Here is a 12,942-nt window from a genome sequence, read left to right as displayed (position 1 = left end):
CTAAGGACACTGTCATGGAAAATTTGCAGCTCAAATGGAGGAGTCTAGGTGTCACTTGCTTTGCAAAGTACCATAGTGGACATAAATATGAATGTTGAAGCTGGACTCAAATGAATAAATGGATTGGTCTAAAATTTGGAGGAGGATGATAATTTGGGCATATGAAGGCACTGTAAAAATTTCATACCATTTGGATAAATAAAAATGGTACTTCCTTCACAGTGCTCTCCACTGAACAAAAAAATGGGAAAAAATGTTGAGGGAAATTGGCTAGATTAAATGAGCTAAAATTTGGTGGAGGGAGGTTCTATGGGCAAGGTCATGTCCTGGTAAAATTTCAGCAATTATAAATTAACATAAAATATAGTTGCTTCACAAACTGAAAATATTACCAGAAACAAAGATTAGATGATGAGCTCACATGGATTGTTAGATGGGGTTCAAATTTTTGTGGAGAGCTATGATTTGGAAATATAGAAGATGTGGTAAAATTCAGCTTATTAGGAGATGCCTAACTAGTACTTCCTTCACAATGGTTCTAGCTGAACAGAAACTTTGGAAATTTCCCGAGGAAGATTTACTAGGCAAATGAAGCAGAATTTTGTCATGAGGCAATAATTTGGATAGTAAAGAATGCCCAATTTTGTTGGGAATTTTGGGAATGACAGAAATATAGGCTGCTTCACAACCTAGGGCAAAAATTGACACATAGGCAAAACTGATGAGGTGACGCCTAGTCATAGCAATGCACCACAATTTACAAGACTATGACCATCTATATTGGTCGTGATCAACTAGAAATAAGGCAGCGGACTAGTGTTGTTTGCTTTACGACCATTTCGTGTAAGGAAATTACGACCTTTCTGACCAAAATGGTCGTTATGGTTTAGGGTTTGGAGCCCCCCGAACAGATTATGACCAATTAGTCTCAAATGGCCGTAGATTTACGACCAATTCTTTCAGGGTCATTGACAGAATGTCACAAGTTGACATATTTCTTGTAGTGATAGGTTTTGACGAACTTTATTTTCACGAAAAAACCCAACAAAAAAATCGGACGAAAAAACCGAACCAAGAGCACGGGTTTTTCCCTTTCCGAAAGAGGCACACCCGTGCCTCTTGCGGGAGCAAAACGGTGCCTCCCGTGGAAGGAAAAAACAAGAAGAGAAAACGCGTTTTTTCGTTTTCGAGGAGGCACGGCCATGCTTCTCGCGAAAGCACAACCATGCCTCTCGCGGAAGCAAAACCATGCCTCTCGTGAAAGAAAGAAAAACAGAAAACACACTTTTTTCGTTTTCGAGAGGCACGGCCGTGCCTCTCGCGAAAGCACAACCGTGCCTCTCGCGAAAGCAAAACCATGACTCGCGAAAGGAGAAAAATAAATAGAAAACGCATATTTTCCGTGTCCAAGAGGCACGGCCGTGCCTTTCGCGAAAGCACATCCTTGCCTCTCGCGGAAGCAAAACCGTGCCTCTCGCGGAAGCATAACCGTGCCTCCCGCGAAAGGAAAAAAAAACAGAAAACACATTTTTTTCGTTTCCGAGAGGCACGGCCGTGACTCGCGAAAGCAAAACCATGCCTCTCGTGGAAGCAAAACCGTGACTCTCGTGAAAGGGAAAAAAGTAAACATGTTTTTACGCGAAAAAATTGATTTTTTTTATCCAAAAGCTGTGGAAAACCGAAACGTCGAAAAACCAAAAAAATATTTAAAAAGCCGAAAATGCATGCGAAAAAAAATCCGGAGGGAGCGCCCAGAGCGCGACACTTGGCGAACGGCTGAGAGCGCGCCAAGTGGCGCTGATCGTTGTGAGGCTCCTGAAGGAGCGCTCGTCAACTAGTTGCTTCCAGGAGCTCCTGTTGGACGCTTGTTGGGTCCAATAATGAGCCGACGCACATGGAGCGCCGCGACTGGGCCGGCCCACTCCAGGGCACCGAAGCTAGCTAGCCCGAAAAAAAAACTAGCGCGACAAAAAATCCCAAAATAATGAGCTGGCGGTAGTAATCGAACTAGTGACCGCCACAGTGTCTATGACTGATGCTACCACTACAGCCAACAGCTACTACAGACATTCACTGTAGCACCTAGTTTGTTGTATCGTATAGATTTCTAAATTATTTGAAAGTATTACGGAAAACACATAGAGTTTTATGAAGAAAGGAAATGGGGAAAATTTTGAAAATGTTCATACATTTTTGTAAAACCCCAAAGGTTTTTGGAAATTCCGAACATTTTTTCAGAAAATGAACTAAGTTTGAAAAGATGAACATTTTCTGACATGAACAATTTTTCGTAAAATGCGAACATTTTTTAAAATTCCCCATAAACATTTCGAATTTGTGATTTTTTTTAAATTTATGAAAAAACTTAGAAAAGTAGAACAATATTTGAATTTACCGAATTGTTTTTGAATTACTGAAAAAATTATCAAAAGAGAACATTTTGGGGAAATTCCTGAACATTTATTGAATTTGTGAACAAAAATTAAAAAATGTGAACATTTTCTCAAATGTTAAACATTTTTTGAAATTTTACACTTTCTGAAATTTTCGAACTCTTTTTGGAAAGAAGAGAACAATTTTTGAACTTCTAAAGTTTTTTGGATTTTGAACATTTTTTATACTTAAGAACAAAATTTGAAAAGTACATTTATTTATATTTGGAACAAATTTTAGAAATGCGAACATTTTCAAAATTTCTGAACATTTTTGGGAAAGGAAAAAAACGTGAAAAAAGTAAAAGTGAAAAGAAAGGAAAAGGAGAAACAGAAAAAGAACAGAAAAAACAAAAGCAAAGACCGAATGAAAACCGGAATAACGAGAAAAGAAACAACACAAGAAAAAACCCGGTTAAGGGAACCATTGGCCACACTGTGTAAAGCTGGAAGTGGGCTGGCCCATGTCGTGTCGCTGGTATCCATGCACTGTGTGTATCTCCGACAATTCGCCGCACCGAGTGGCGAATAGGGTTTTCCAGCCAGGCAGGCCTGATCGAACCAAGGAGCTAACGAGGCCCTTAACACGATCAGTTTTCTTTCGCTCAAAAACACACAAAAAAACAAGATCGGTTTTCTAGAAGGAAAATAATATTATACGATCGGTCTCTACTGCTATCGTGCCTGTTCAGTTGGGCATTTCCTCTTCTCAAAAAAAAAGTTGGGCATTTCCTATTTGGCGCCATAGGCGCCAGTTAACGTGTATTTCTGTTAACTAGCGCCTGTGGTGTCCGTAAATGGGCCGGCCCATTTAGGCGCCAGTTGCCGATTTTTTTCTGAAAATTCCATGAACTTTTTCGCAATTTCAACAGTTTTTTTTTCAGATTGATGAACTTTTTTGAATATCGATGAACGTTTTTGAAATTTGATGAACATCTTTTTGAAAATGGATGAACGTTTTTTAGATTAATGAAAAAAAATTCATTTCAACAAACTTTTTTGAAAAATACATGAACTTTTTTTGAATGTCTATGAACTTTTTCAAATTTAATAAACTTTTTGAAAAGTTTATGAACTTTTTTTCCAATTTAAATGAACTTTTTCAAAATTGATGAACCTTTTTTAAATAAATGAACTTTTTTTCAAAATAGATGAATCTTTTTTCTTTAAATCTGTAAATCTTTTTCATTTCATATTATTATTTTCGTAACAAAAATTAAAAAAAACTGGGGCAGCACGTTAGTGGGCCGGCCCATGCTAGCAGCGCTGCAGGCGCCGGATCGTTAACGGGGGCCGGCCCATGCTAGCAGCGCTGCACGCGCCAGATCGTTAACGGGCGCCTGCAGCGCTGCATAGGAGCTCCCGTTCAGTTGTTGGTGGCTTCTTCCCCCATCGTGATCCCGGAGACGGGCCTGGGCGCGCGGACGATGGCGGGCAAAGTGGATCCATCCTCTCCCCAGGAACAGCTTGCATTCTCCTATTCTCCTTGTGATTACGTAAGAAAGTTTGCTAGTAATTGATTTGGGGATTGATAAACTTAAGATTTAAATCTTTAGGTCTAGGCGTGGGGAATTGGCCATTGGCGTTGATTAGACTTCTTGAGCTTATTAGTCTTTGGTTTAGGTTTTTTTTAGATAGGGGAGTGTTTAACTTTATAAAGTTTAAATCATTAAGTTTCAGGGATGAGGAAGTTTTTTTTTGTTAATAGAACAAGTATAGAAAAATGTGAACAATGTGCAATGAAGACAAAATTAGCTTGCTATTTTCCATCTGGCCATCTATATTCTTGCAAGTTTCTATTCAAAATATTTTCACAAATCACAAGACTCAGGGCCTGTTTGGGACTGCTCTGCTTTTTAAAATTCAACTCTGCTCCGAAAAACACAAGCCAAACAGGGGTAGCTCCACGATATGCTGCTCCGCAAAAAATTAGAATCTGGGGTATAGCTCCTAGTTTTTTATGAAGCTCCTCAGGGGGTGCTTAAAAAAACTCTAGAAGCTGGAGTTGGGTGGAAATTACCCACCACTGCCACCAGTAAGTGGATACCCCTTCGTTTCTCCGCCCTCAACCAATTAAATAGATCATTTCCACCAAATTTCACATTCTTGAAGCTGGAGTTAGATGGAAGCCAAACATTATCTTTGGTAGTGCTACAACTTCTGCTTGAAACTGCTCCAAAGTGAATTTATTGGAGCGAAACTGATTTTGATGAAGCGGAGCAGTCCCAAACAAGCCCTCAATTTATTTGAATTACAAATCCATTTTTATCCCGTAGTCTCCTAGGACATTTGGATGGTAATTTGAATAGTAGTACTTTCGGTGGCAACATACCGAGCTTGGTTCTATGCACGAGCGGGTTCTATGACTTCAGTAGACAAGTCTCAACTTAGATTTGGTCTATGAAATTCAATGTTGATATATTATACGTACATATTAGTTAACTTGAAAATTACAATTGTATCACTACCAATGATGTAGCTATTGGGCAAAGAGTATCCAAGTGAAACCTAATACATCAGTGTATTTCCGAACGGACTGAGAGTATATCATTGTCATTTAATGGCACATACTTGGTCCAATGATAGCATATACTAATTCATTTTTCATTTGCGACGTCAGATCACATTGATACGTACGCCATCCAACCGAACTTTAGGCCAATGCCTATAAATCTGGAGGCCTCCTCCTTCCTTTTACTCTGTTCTTCCAGGTTAATTCAGAATTAAGTGAAGCTTGGTCGCATATGAGCGATGCTATGCATAAGATAATTTTTATCCACGTACAAAAAACCACCCTGGCCATTGGATTTGGCCAATTCTTTAAATAAGTATATAACTTGGTGTTGACCGTAATAGAATCGGACATGAAATGCCGTACTAGTATATATAGCTATTTATCGATGGCTTATTAAACATTATTTTCTGCGAGATAATAGCATGTTCTACGTGAAAAAAAATAGCACTATCATGATGTCCTAAAATAGTACCGGTCATGGGCAAGAAAATAAGGCGAAGCAACGGGGTGCAAAAAATTGCATTTCCTGAAATTCCGGTCATGCATAATAACCATTCAACGATTATAATGTGTGCGCTCAGATTCAGTGGGAGGAGATATTCCCAAAATATAGAGAGAGAATGTGAAGAAATAAAAATCGATATTGGTTGAGCTACTAGCTTAGCTTGCTAGTAGTGTTTGTCATCTTTCCCCATCTCAATTTATTCAACGAGCACTCGATTGATTGAGAGAGGGGAAGGCATAGGGAAGCTATGTTTTTTGGCCCTAAATCAATTAGAGCATAACAAAGTGGTAATTCATGTTCAAGCTAGTTACAACAATACTATTATAACCCTTACATACCCACAAAATTAGGTGGTTTTTTATCCTCTGCCTGTAGTTGTGAATTCAAAAGCTAAAGAAAAGCATCACCCTATGTTGTGATAAAGGAGCTCTGTTTAGAAGCAGCCAACCTTTAAAGAACAAATACTAGCGCATTTCTTGTGCATCATTTGCGTACGTGCAGTTGCTTCGAGAAGTGACTGCGAGAAAAGCATGAAGATTCACATCACCATCCAATAATTAAGATTAGGAATCGTTTACACATACATGAAAGAATAAATAAATTGATTTGAGCTGTACTACTAGCTTGCTACTCGTATGTGTAGTAACTACCAGTCTGTTGCAACAAGGGTATAGTTTGTAAACAAGTAGTGTTTTCTTTAATGCAATCACCATGATTTACCTGCCTTTTTATTGCGAATGAGCTTTCATGTTAGAAAAAATGAACTTTAACTTCGTTTGAATGAAAATTTGTTGGCTTATGAAAGAAAACATGATTTTATTTGGTAAGCAAATAAGACATAGCCGAGTTGAAATGGTTTTCAAAGAAAACCAGCAGGGAAATGGTAGAGAATTTCGTACATAGGAAAGTCAGATGAAGCAACCAGCAAAAGTGGAAGGAAGCTCACAGTGGCAGGGTTAAGCCCGTGGTGATGTGATGTTTTTGCTCCGCTCACTCTCTTCAGGATCCAAGAAGCTTATCAGAAATCTCTGTGATTGTATCCCCATTTTGTCAAAGTATACAGCAAGAACATGTCTGGAGAAAAGAGAAAAATGTCAATAGGCGAATAAATTGCCTTTTGAATATCACTTGGAGAATGAAACAGAAACCGATAATGCTACTTATGCTGAGCATAGTTTCAATAGAAAGATACAGACATAAAATATTCACATCTATGAAAAAAGAAGTAGTGATCCAATAATGACACCACTAACAGCATTATGTCCATACTCCAAACTATTGAGATCTACCAGTAACCAATACAAATAAAGCAGAAATTGTTGTTTCTCTACTAGTATAACAAATATGCATGTTGAATATAATATTGTGTAAGAACTTTTGCACATTGTTAAGACATTTTAATTCCATTTTTAGTTCCACTGAATGCGCCTTGAGAAATCGTGAAGATACAAGTACAATAAATAAGTAGCCTAAGAAGTACTCCCTCCATTCCTAAATATAAGTCTTTTTAGACATTCAAATGGACTACAACATAAGGATGTATGTAGACATATTTTAGAGTATAGATTCACTCATTTTGCTCCGTATGTAGTCACTTGTTGGAATCTCTAGAAAGACTTATATTTGGGAACGGAGGGAGTATTAGATGGAGCACAAAACAATTGCTGGTTGTCGGTGACCAAACTCTATTACCAAATTGTTTATTTTCTAGTTCGTTTTGTCATGGATATAATATATGATAGTAAAGGGCTACTAATTCCCTTACGAAAATGCATGATATTATTGCAAATTTGCAAAAGTGGTATGCAGCCGAAACTCTTAAATTGAACACAGATAAGCAAATCAATACAAGCAGAAGTTGAACACTTTTACTTGGGAGCTGCGTTTACATACCTGTCGTGCCTTTTTTTCCTCTCTGCGGTAACCAGATGGTTGTTGCCTGGCAGAAGATCCAGGTGATAATTTATCATCCCTCACCCTGTTGAAGATACCCGTATATTTTTCGCCTGATGCTACGTTAGCCTCATCCCATTCACCAAATGGCAGAACAGCCACTTCATCGTCACGCTGGGTTAAAAAATGCAAAAACAACAGCTCATTATCCAGACACATGTGATGTGTGCAGATATATTTCTGGACCAATAAGAAACCAAGGATTATAATGTCCTACATTGTAGCCTGGGTTACTCTGATTCATTCTGCTCGGTCCATGCACTACTGACAAAGCCCTCCTTTCTGAAGCTAGCATTCCAGCTGCCATGTGCATTGGTGAAGCAGATCCTGCAACACTTCTGTAAGGGCTTCTGGATGTGCTACCGTTGCCCCCCTGGTCCCACTGAGGATTTGTGTGTCGTTGTGCCACAGGCTCATTTGGATTCAAAGGTGACCTGCGAGGAGGTTCGGTGTGATGTCCTGGCTCATTCGGATTGGAATAAATGCCTGTTTTCTTGTTCTTCCGAGCACCCACGACCACTGGTGTGTAAGGGACATCCTCGCTGTCTTCCCAGTCCCCAAATTTAGGAACGAGTGATCGCTGTTTAAATGAGATAATTAGTATATACTTTTTTTTCCGGGAGTAGTATGACGTGTGGCGGTTCACAAGGAATGAAAGAAATAAACAATCCATCAGATATCACAATTTAGCATTTTGAGGAGAACAAATGCAAATAAAAGCTTTCAGAATGTTCCAAACTATGTTGAGGATTTGATAAGTATGCTAAGGAGATTATTATTTCTAGAGTAACTAGAACTGAAATCCTCAAAATATAAATGCTGGAAATTTCAGCAATTACGTCGACTGATAGATGCTCAGACAAAAGAACTATGCATTACATGATGTGTGTTGACATTACCTAAAAAAACATGATGCATGTTAACGGAAGTGCATTTATAATAAGTTTGCATAAGTTAGTTGAACTGGATGTACACTTGGTCCGTGAGAAGGTGGCGATCGGGCACCTTTGTGTCACTGAAGTTCTAACATCGCAGCATATATCATCACAAAGAACCTGACTGCGGCAGTCTTCGAGCAACTATATGGAACCTCACTATGTTTGATGCACATTTTTTGCAGATTAGGTTTTAAAGCTATGAGCTTTGAACTCACCCTACGCGCATATGTTGCTTGCGGCACTTCTGATTCTGCAACTTCGGTTGCCGGTGACGCTTCTGATTCTTCAATTTCGGTTGCCTGTGACACCTTTGATTCTACAACTAAGGTTGCCGGTGACACTTCTGATTCTGAAACTTTGGTTGCCTCTGACACTTTTGATTCTGCAACTTTGGTTGCCGGTGACGCTTCTGATTCTTCAATTTCGGTTGCCTGTGACACCTTTGATTCTGCAACTAAGGTTGCCAGTGACACTTTTGATTCTGAAACTTCGGTTGCCTGTGGCACTTCTGATACTGAAACTTCGGTTTCTTGTGACGTTTTCAATTCTGCAATTACTGGTTCAAATATTGCTTTAGAACAAGCAATCATCTGTATGTAAATGGGGCACAAAGGAAATATAAATACCTGACTTCAAGCGACATGAAGCGACACTAGATGGCAGGTCAGAATTTTGAGACAACCTGAAGATAATATTTACTTTTGGTTAAAACATCTTCAGACGATACAGATAAAACTGATATTATAATATTGCAAGCCTTGGTTTGGAACAACTCCATTGTACAATGTTTTACGGCGCACATAATTTTCCAATAAAAAATTGTTATAGCACTTGGATCTTTCAGGTAACATTTTTTTGCCCAGAGGATAATGCTAAGACTGGAGGAAAAGAAATGAATGAAAAAAGGGCCATCTTTCAGAGAATTACTGCTACAATAAGAAAGATCCATACCAGTCATCAGCATATTTGTTTCTGGCTTCAGCTTTCTCTAGAACCCCATGTTTTTCGCCTGATAGCCCTCTTTCTTGCCTCTGATGATGTTCTTCCTCAATCGGATCCACCCATTTTACATGAAAATTAGGACACCTAGGATGATTGCTAATGGCATCCTTGAATGGCGACTCAATAACCTTCTTATCAGATTCGGCGGTGACCCCAATTTGTGCAGCAATGTCCCGGAGATTTAAAAGGTGCTCAACTCCAGCAAGCATATTGTCGTACTTCTCCCCAATATGTGTGTTGAAATGTAGCTTGAGCCTCCAAAGATTGCACAGGGCTCCTGACATGAAAGACATATAAAGTACACCGCATCTGAACTTGAAATACTTGAGAACTGGGAAAGCCCCATCATTGAATACAATCCTTCGCTCAGGAGCTGTCTGTACACACAATGAGAGAACTGTAAGGGAATGTAATCCTGTGAGGCTATCAATATCATTCATCAGCAATTCTCTAACTGCGATTTTCAAAACACGGAGTTTGTGGAGTTGTCCAATCCATTTGGGAAATCTGGAAAAGACGCAAATTGGTGGTAACAACTCAAGTCTCTCGAGAAAGACTGGAGTAGAGTACATGCTGCCCGAGCCATCAAAAAGAACAGCCGTGCCAGCAGCACCAGAAGCCAACGTGAAAGATTTGAGGTTACCCAGTTTCCCAAGTGAAGTGCCCAGAGCTGTCAGTTTTTTCTTCAAATGTTCACATGATAGTGACGAAGAATAGGTGAGATGAAGAACCCACAGGTTTGTCAGCTCGCCAAGCTCCCATAGATTGTCTTCAGAGCTACTACCAAGGTCAAAGTACATGAGTGTACGTAGAGATCTCATGCACCCAACCCCGTCGGGTAGATTTTTCCCACTTCCAAGACGGAGATGCAACAAGTTCGAAAGTCGAACAATGTCCGGCGGAACAGCACATACTTCTGCATTTATTTCCAGTGTTTCCAAGTGTTTCATTGGTTCAATCTGATCTGGAAGCTTTATAATGACATTACATGTGACCTGCAGATATCTCAGCCAAAACAGTTCACAAATACCTTCAAGGCTGAAACTCGTGTTTCCAATATCACCCCAAAAATGAAGAACTAGAACTCGAAGAAGCTTAAACACCATGAATGAAGGCACACAGTTAAACATGCCAGAAAAGAAGAGTGATCGAACTTGTGATAATCCGATACTTGCTGGCGTAGTTGCATATGTTGCACTACCAAAGTGGAGCGACAATCTACGAACTTTATCAATAACTGGTATTGCCGTTTGAGAATAATCTACTACAGTGATGAAATTCTCTTCAATGGACTTGTATGTAATGAGATCAAGTACCATGTGATGAACTGAATAAGACAAAACCTCGTAATTACAGTTGATATCCATAGCTTGGATCAGGCCTGCACTGACAAGTTTATCAAAATAGCTCCCGGCAACTTCCTCCATGTCATCTCCTTCTTCTGCACATATAAAACCCTCGGCTACCCATTGCTTCACCAAATCACTTTTCAAGAATAGGCAGCCCTCTGAATAGGTACTAAGATAAAGCATACATGTCTTCAGATAATGTGGAAGACTATCAAAGCTAATGTTTAATATTTGTCTCATAAAACCCTCTATGTTATGATTCACACCAACAGAATTCTGCATACATCCCAATTGTTCCAATTTCTCAGGTTGGATTGCTAAAAGACTGGCTGCAATGATGATTGCTAGCGGCAAGCCACCACAATTTCTCTTAATCTGAGGCAAAACATTATCAAACTGTTGATTTCCTGAGACAAGGGGGATCCTTTGGAGTAATAATTTTTCTGAGTCATCCTCACCAAGAGATTCCATCTTGAAAACATGCTCAGGGCAAAAACCACAGCACGCCAAAGCTACTTCCATAGTTTCTGTTGTAGTTACTATTCTGCTGCAGCAGTTGCCCTCTGGAAAAGCACGACTTAAAACATCCCATACTGATATAGCCCATAAGTCATCAATTATAATAAAGTACCTGACAAATATTTTAAAGAGACATGCTTATTAGCCGAACACCAAAGGATAATATCAGAAAGAAAATCAAATAAGCTTGTGTACAGAATTAATTTCTTTGGGATATGAGGATTCAGAAAGTTCAGATATACAGTGGACACCGTGCAGAAAGACGACTTTTTTTATGATGTCAAAACACCTGTTTCATGGAATGTCATTGTTTTTAGTATTATACCTCTTATTGCGTAGATATTCCCTTAGATCGCGGATCAGGTGGTACATCTCCCCAGGGTCCGGCGGCTGGAGCCGACGGACTTGCGAGAGTATGCTCCTGATGATCCCCCTCATATCAGGCTTCTGGGCTGTCCGCACGAATGCTCGGCACTCGAACTGTCCACGGAGCTTGCTCCATAATTTTTGTGCAAGAGTGGTCTTGCCGATTCCCCCCTCGCCAACAATTGGCACTACCTTGAGCTGCTCTCCTCCACTGGTCAACCGCCGGTGAAGCTCGTCCATTGGGCCTTGCATGCCAACTAGATCACCCAAATCTGGCGAAACAGCCGGAATTTCAAGGCTGCCGACACCTGAATTTCCAGGATCCGAGGCGCAATCATCGAACTTATACCTCCAGTACCGCCGGGTCGCCTCCTGCGCCCGACTCCTAAATTCCGAGACCTTGTCGGCGATCCACGGGCGCCACTTCCACCTCCACCTCTGCGGAAGGCGGCTAATTTTCAACCGGGCAATAATCTTCCGGCGAGCAGCTCTATGAATCTTGGCGCGGATGAAGTGGTCGGCGCAGTCAGCCATGTCGTAGGACAGCTCGCGCACGTCCTTCATCCAGTATCTCGCGGCCACGGGAGGGTCCTGCGCATTCGAGAGCTTCGCCAGGAGGTCGTGCAGGGTGCGGAGATCGGCTGCCAGCTGCTCGATCTCGTCCGTGACGGCCCCGCGCAGAGCCCAGTGCCGGGTCGCCAGGAGCTCGTCGAGCTTCCGTTTGAGGGAGCCCATGGCGCCCAGCGAGGCGCTGAATGGGCTCGGCTCCATGTCGCGCGCTCTCTGTCGCCGGAACACGGGCCATCAGATGTATTCATTTCGGCATCGCCGGATGCAGAATTGCAAATTAAAGGGTAAAGTGAGAGAGAGAGGAAACCTATGGAAGAGGAGATCCGGGAGCTGCCCCGGAGGAGGAGGAGGGCGGGCGCCGCCCGAGCGCACCCTCGCCGGCGCTCACCGCCGAAAGACGGCGACTCGTCTCGGGGTAAGGGATTGGGACTTGGGAGCAGGGGAGCAGCGCCGACTGGAGTCGTTGACCGTTGACACGTACGTAGTGCTGTGGGAATTTAGCACAAAGAACCCCGAGCTCTATGCTCCCTTTTCCTGCCTTGGGCGCAAAATCAATCCCGAGGGGAAAAACCTTCCTACCCCTCACCGCCTTCCCTTCCACCTCATCCTTCTTTTTGTTGTCACCTGCGGCAGCCGTTGGGCAAGCCTGAGGTATCGTCGACAAAGGGGGCGGCGGGCCTTCACCGTGTCGTCTCTCTCGTGGGGGCATCGGACTCCACGACGGCAACCTCGTTTGTGAGGCGACATCGGCGCTGCAGCGAGTGGTAGTGTGGGCGTGGTCTGGTCGTCTTGG

General features: G+C 41.5%; 1 protein-coding gene across 3 annotated transcripts; it reads right to left on the bottom strand.

Annotated features, from left to right (window-relative positions):
• Window positions 1-5,570: 5,570 nt before the first annotated feature.
• On the bottom strand, window positions 5,571-12,631 carry LOC109756841 (disease resistance protein RGA5). 3 transcript variants are annotated; one of them, XM_020315679.4, is made up of 9 exons: window positions 12,457-12,631; window positions 11,539-12,362; window positions 9,295-11,325; window positions 8,970-9,025; window positions 8,559-8,899; window positions 7,623-7,985; window positions 7,346-7,519; window positions 6,399-6,526; window positions 5,571-5,969 (listed from the first exon to the last, which is right to left on the bottom strand). In XM_020315679.4, the coding sequence occupies exons 2-8, from the start codon at window positions 12,348-12,350 to the stop codon at window positions 6,503-6,505; spliced, it is 3,801 nt and encodes a 1,266-aa protein (XP_020171268.1). In that variant the 5' UTR covers window positions 12,351-12,362; window positions 12,457-12,631; the 3' UTR covers window positions 5,571-5,969; window positions 6,399-6,502. The 3 variants fall into 3 exon arrangements, with proteins under 3 accessions (XP_020171268.1, XP_020171270.1, XP_020171269.1); XM_020315681.4 differs by having other exon boundaries at window positions 8,559-8,890; XM_020315680.4 differs by having other exon boundaries at window positions 5,648-5,969; window positions 6,352-6,526.
• Between the last annotated feature and the right edge of the window lie 311 nt (window positions 12,632-12,942).

The sequence above is a fragment of the Aegilops tauschii genome, chromosome 3 (assembly GCF_002575655.3).
Source record: "Aegilops tauschii subsp. strangulata cultivar AL8/78 chromosome 3, Aet v6.0, whole genome shotgun sequence".
Taxonomy (NCBI): Eukaryota; Viridiplantae; Streptophyta; class Magnoliopsida; order Poales; family Poaceae; genus Aegilops; species Aegilops tauschii.
Note: the sequence above shows the minus strand (reverse complement) of the source record. Positions and strands in the feature narration are given on the sequence as shown.

Coding starts and splice junctions, on each gene's coding strand:
- LOC109756841 (XM_020315679.4), bottom strand. CDS start 12,350: ATGGAGCCGAGCCCATTCAGCGCCTCGCTGGGCGCCATGGGCTCCCTC. Junction 11,326..11,538: donor GAATATCTACGCAATAAGAG/GTATAATACTAA, acceptor AATATTTGTCAG/GTACTTTATTATAATTGATG. Junction 7,986..8,558: donor AAGCAACATATGCGCGTAGG/GTGAGTTCAAAG, acceptor TCATTTAAACAG/CGATCACTCGTTCCTAAATT.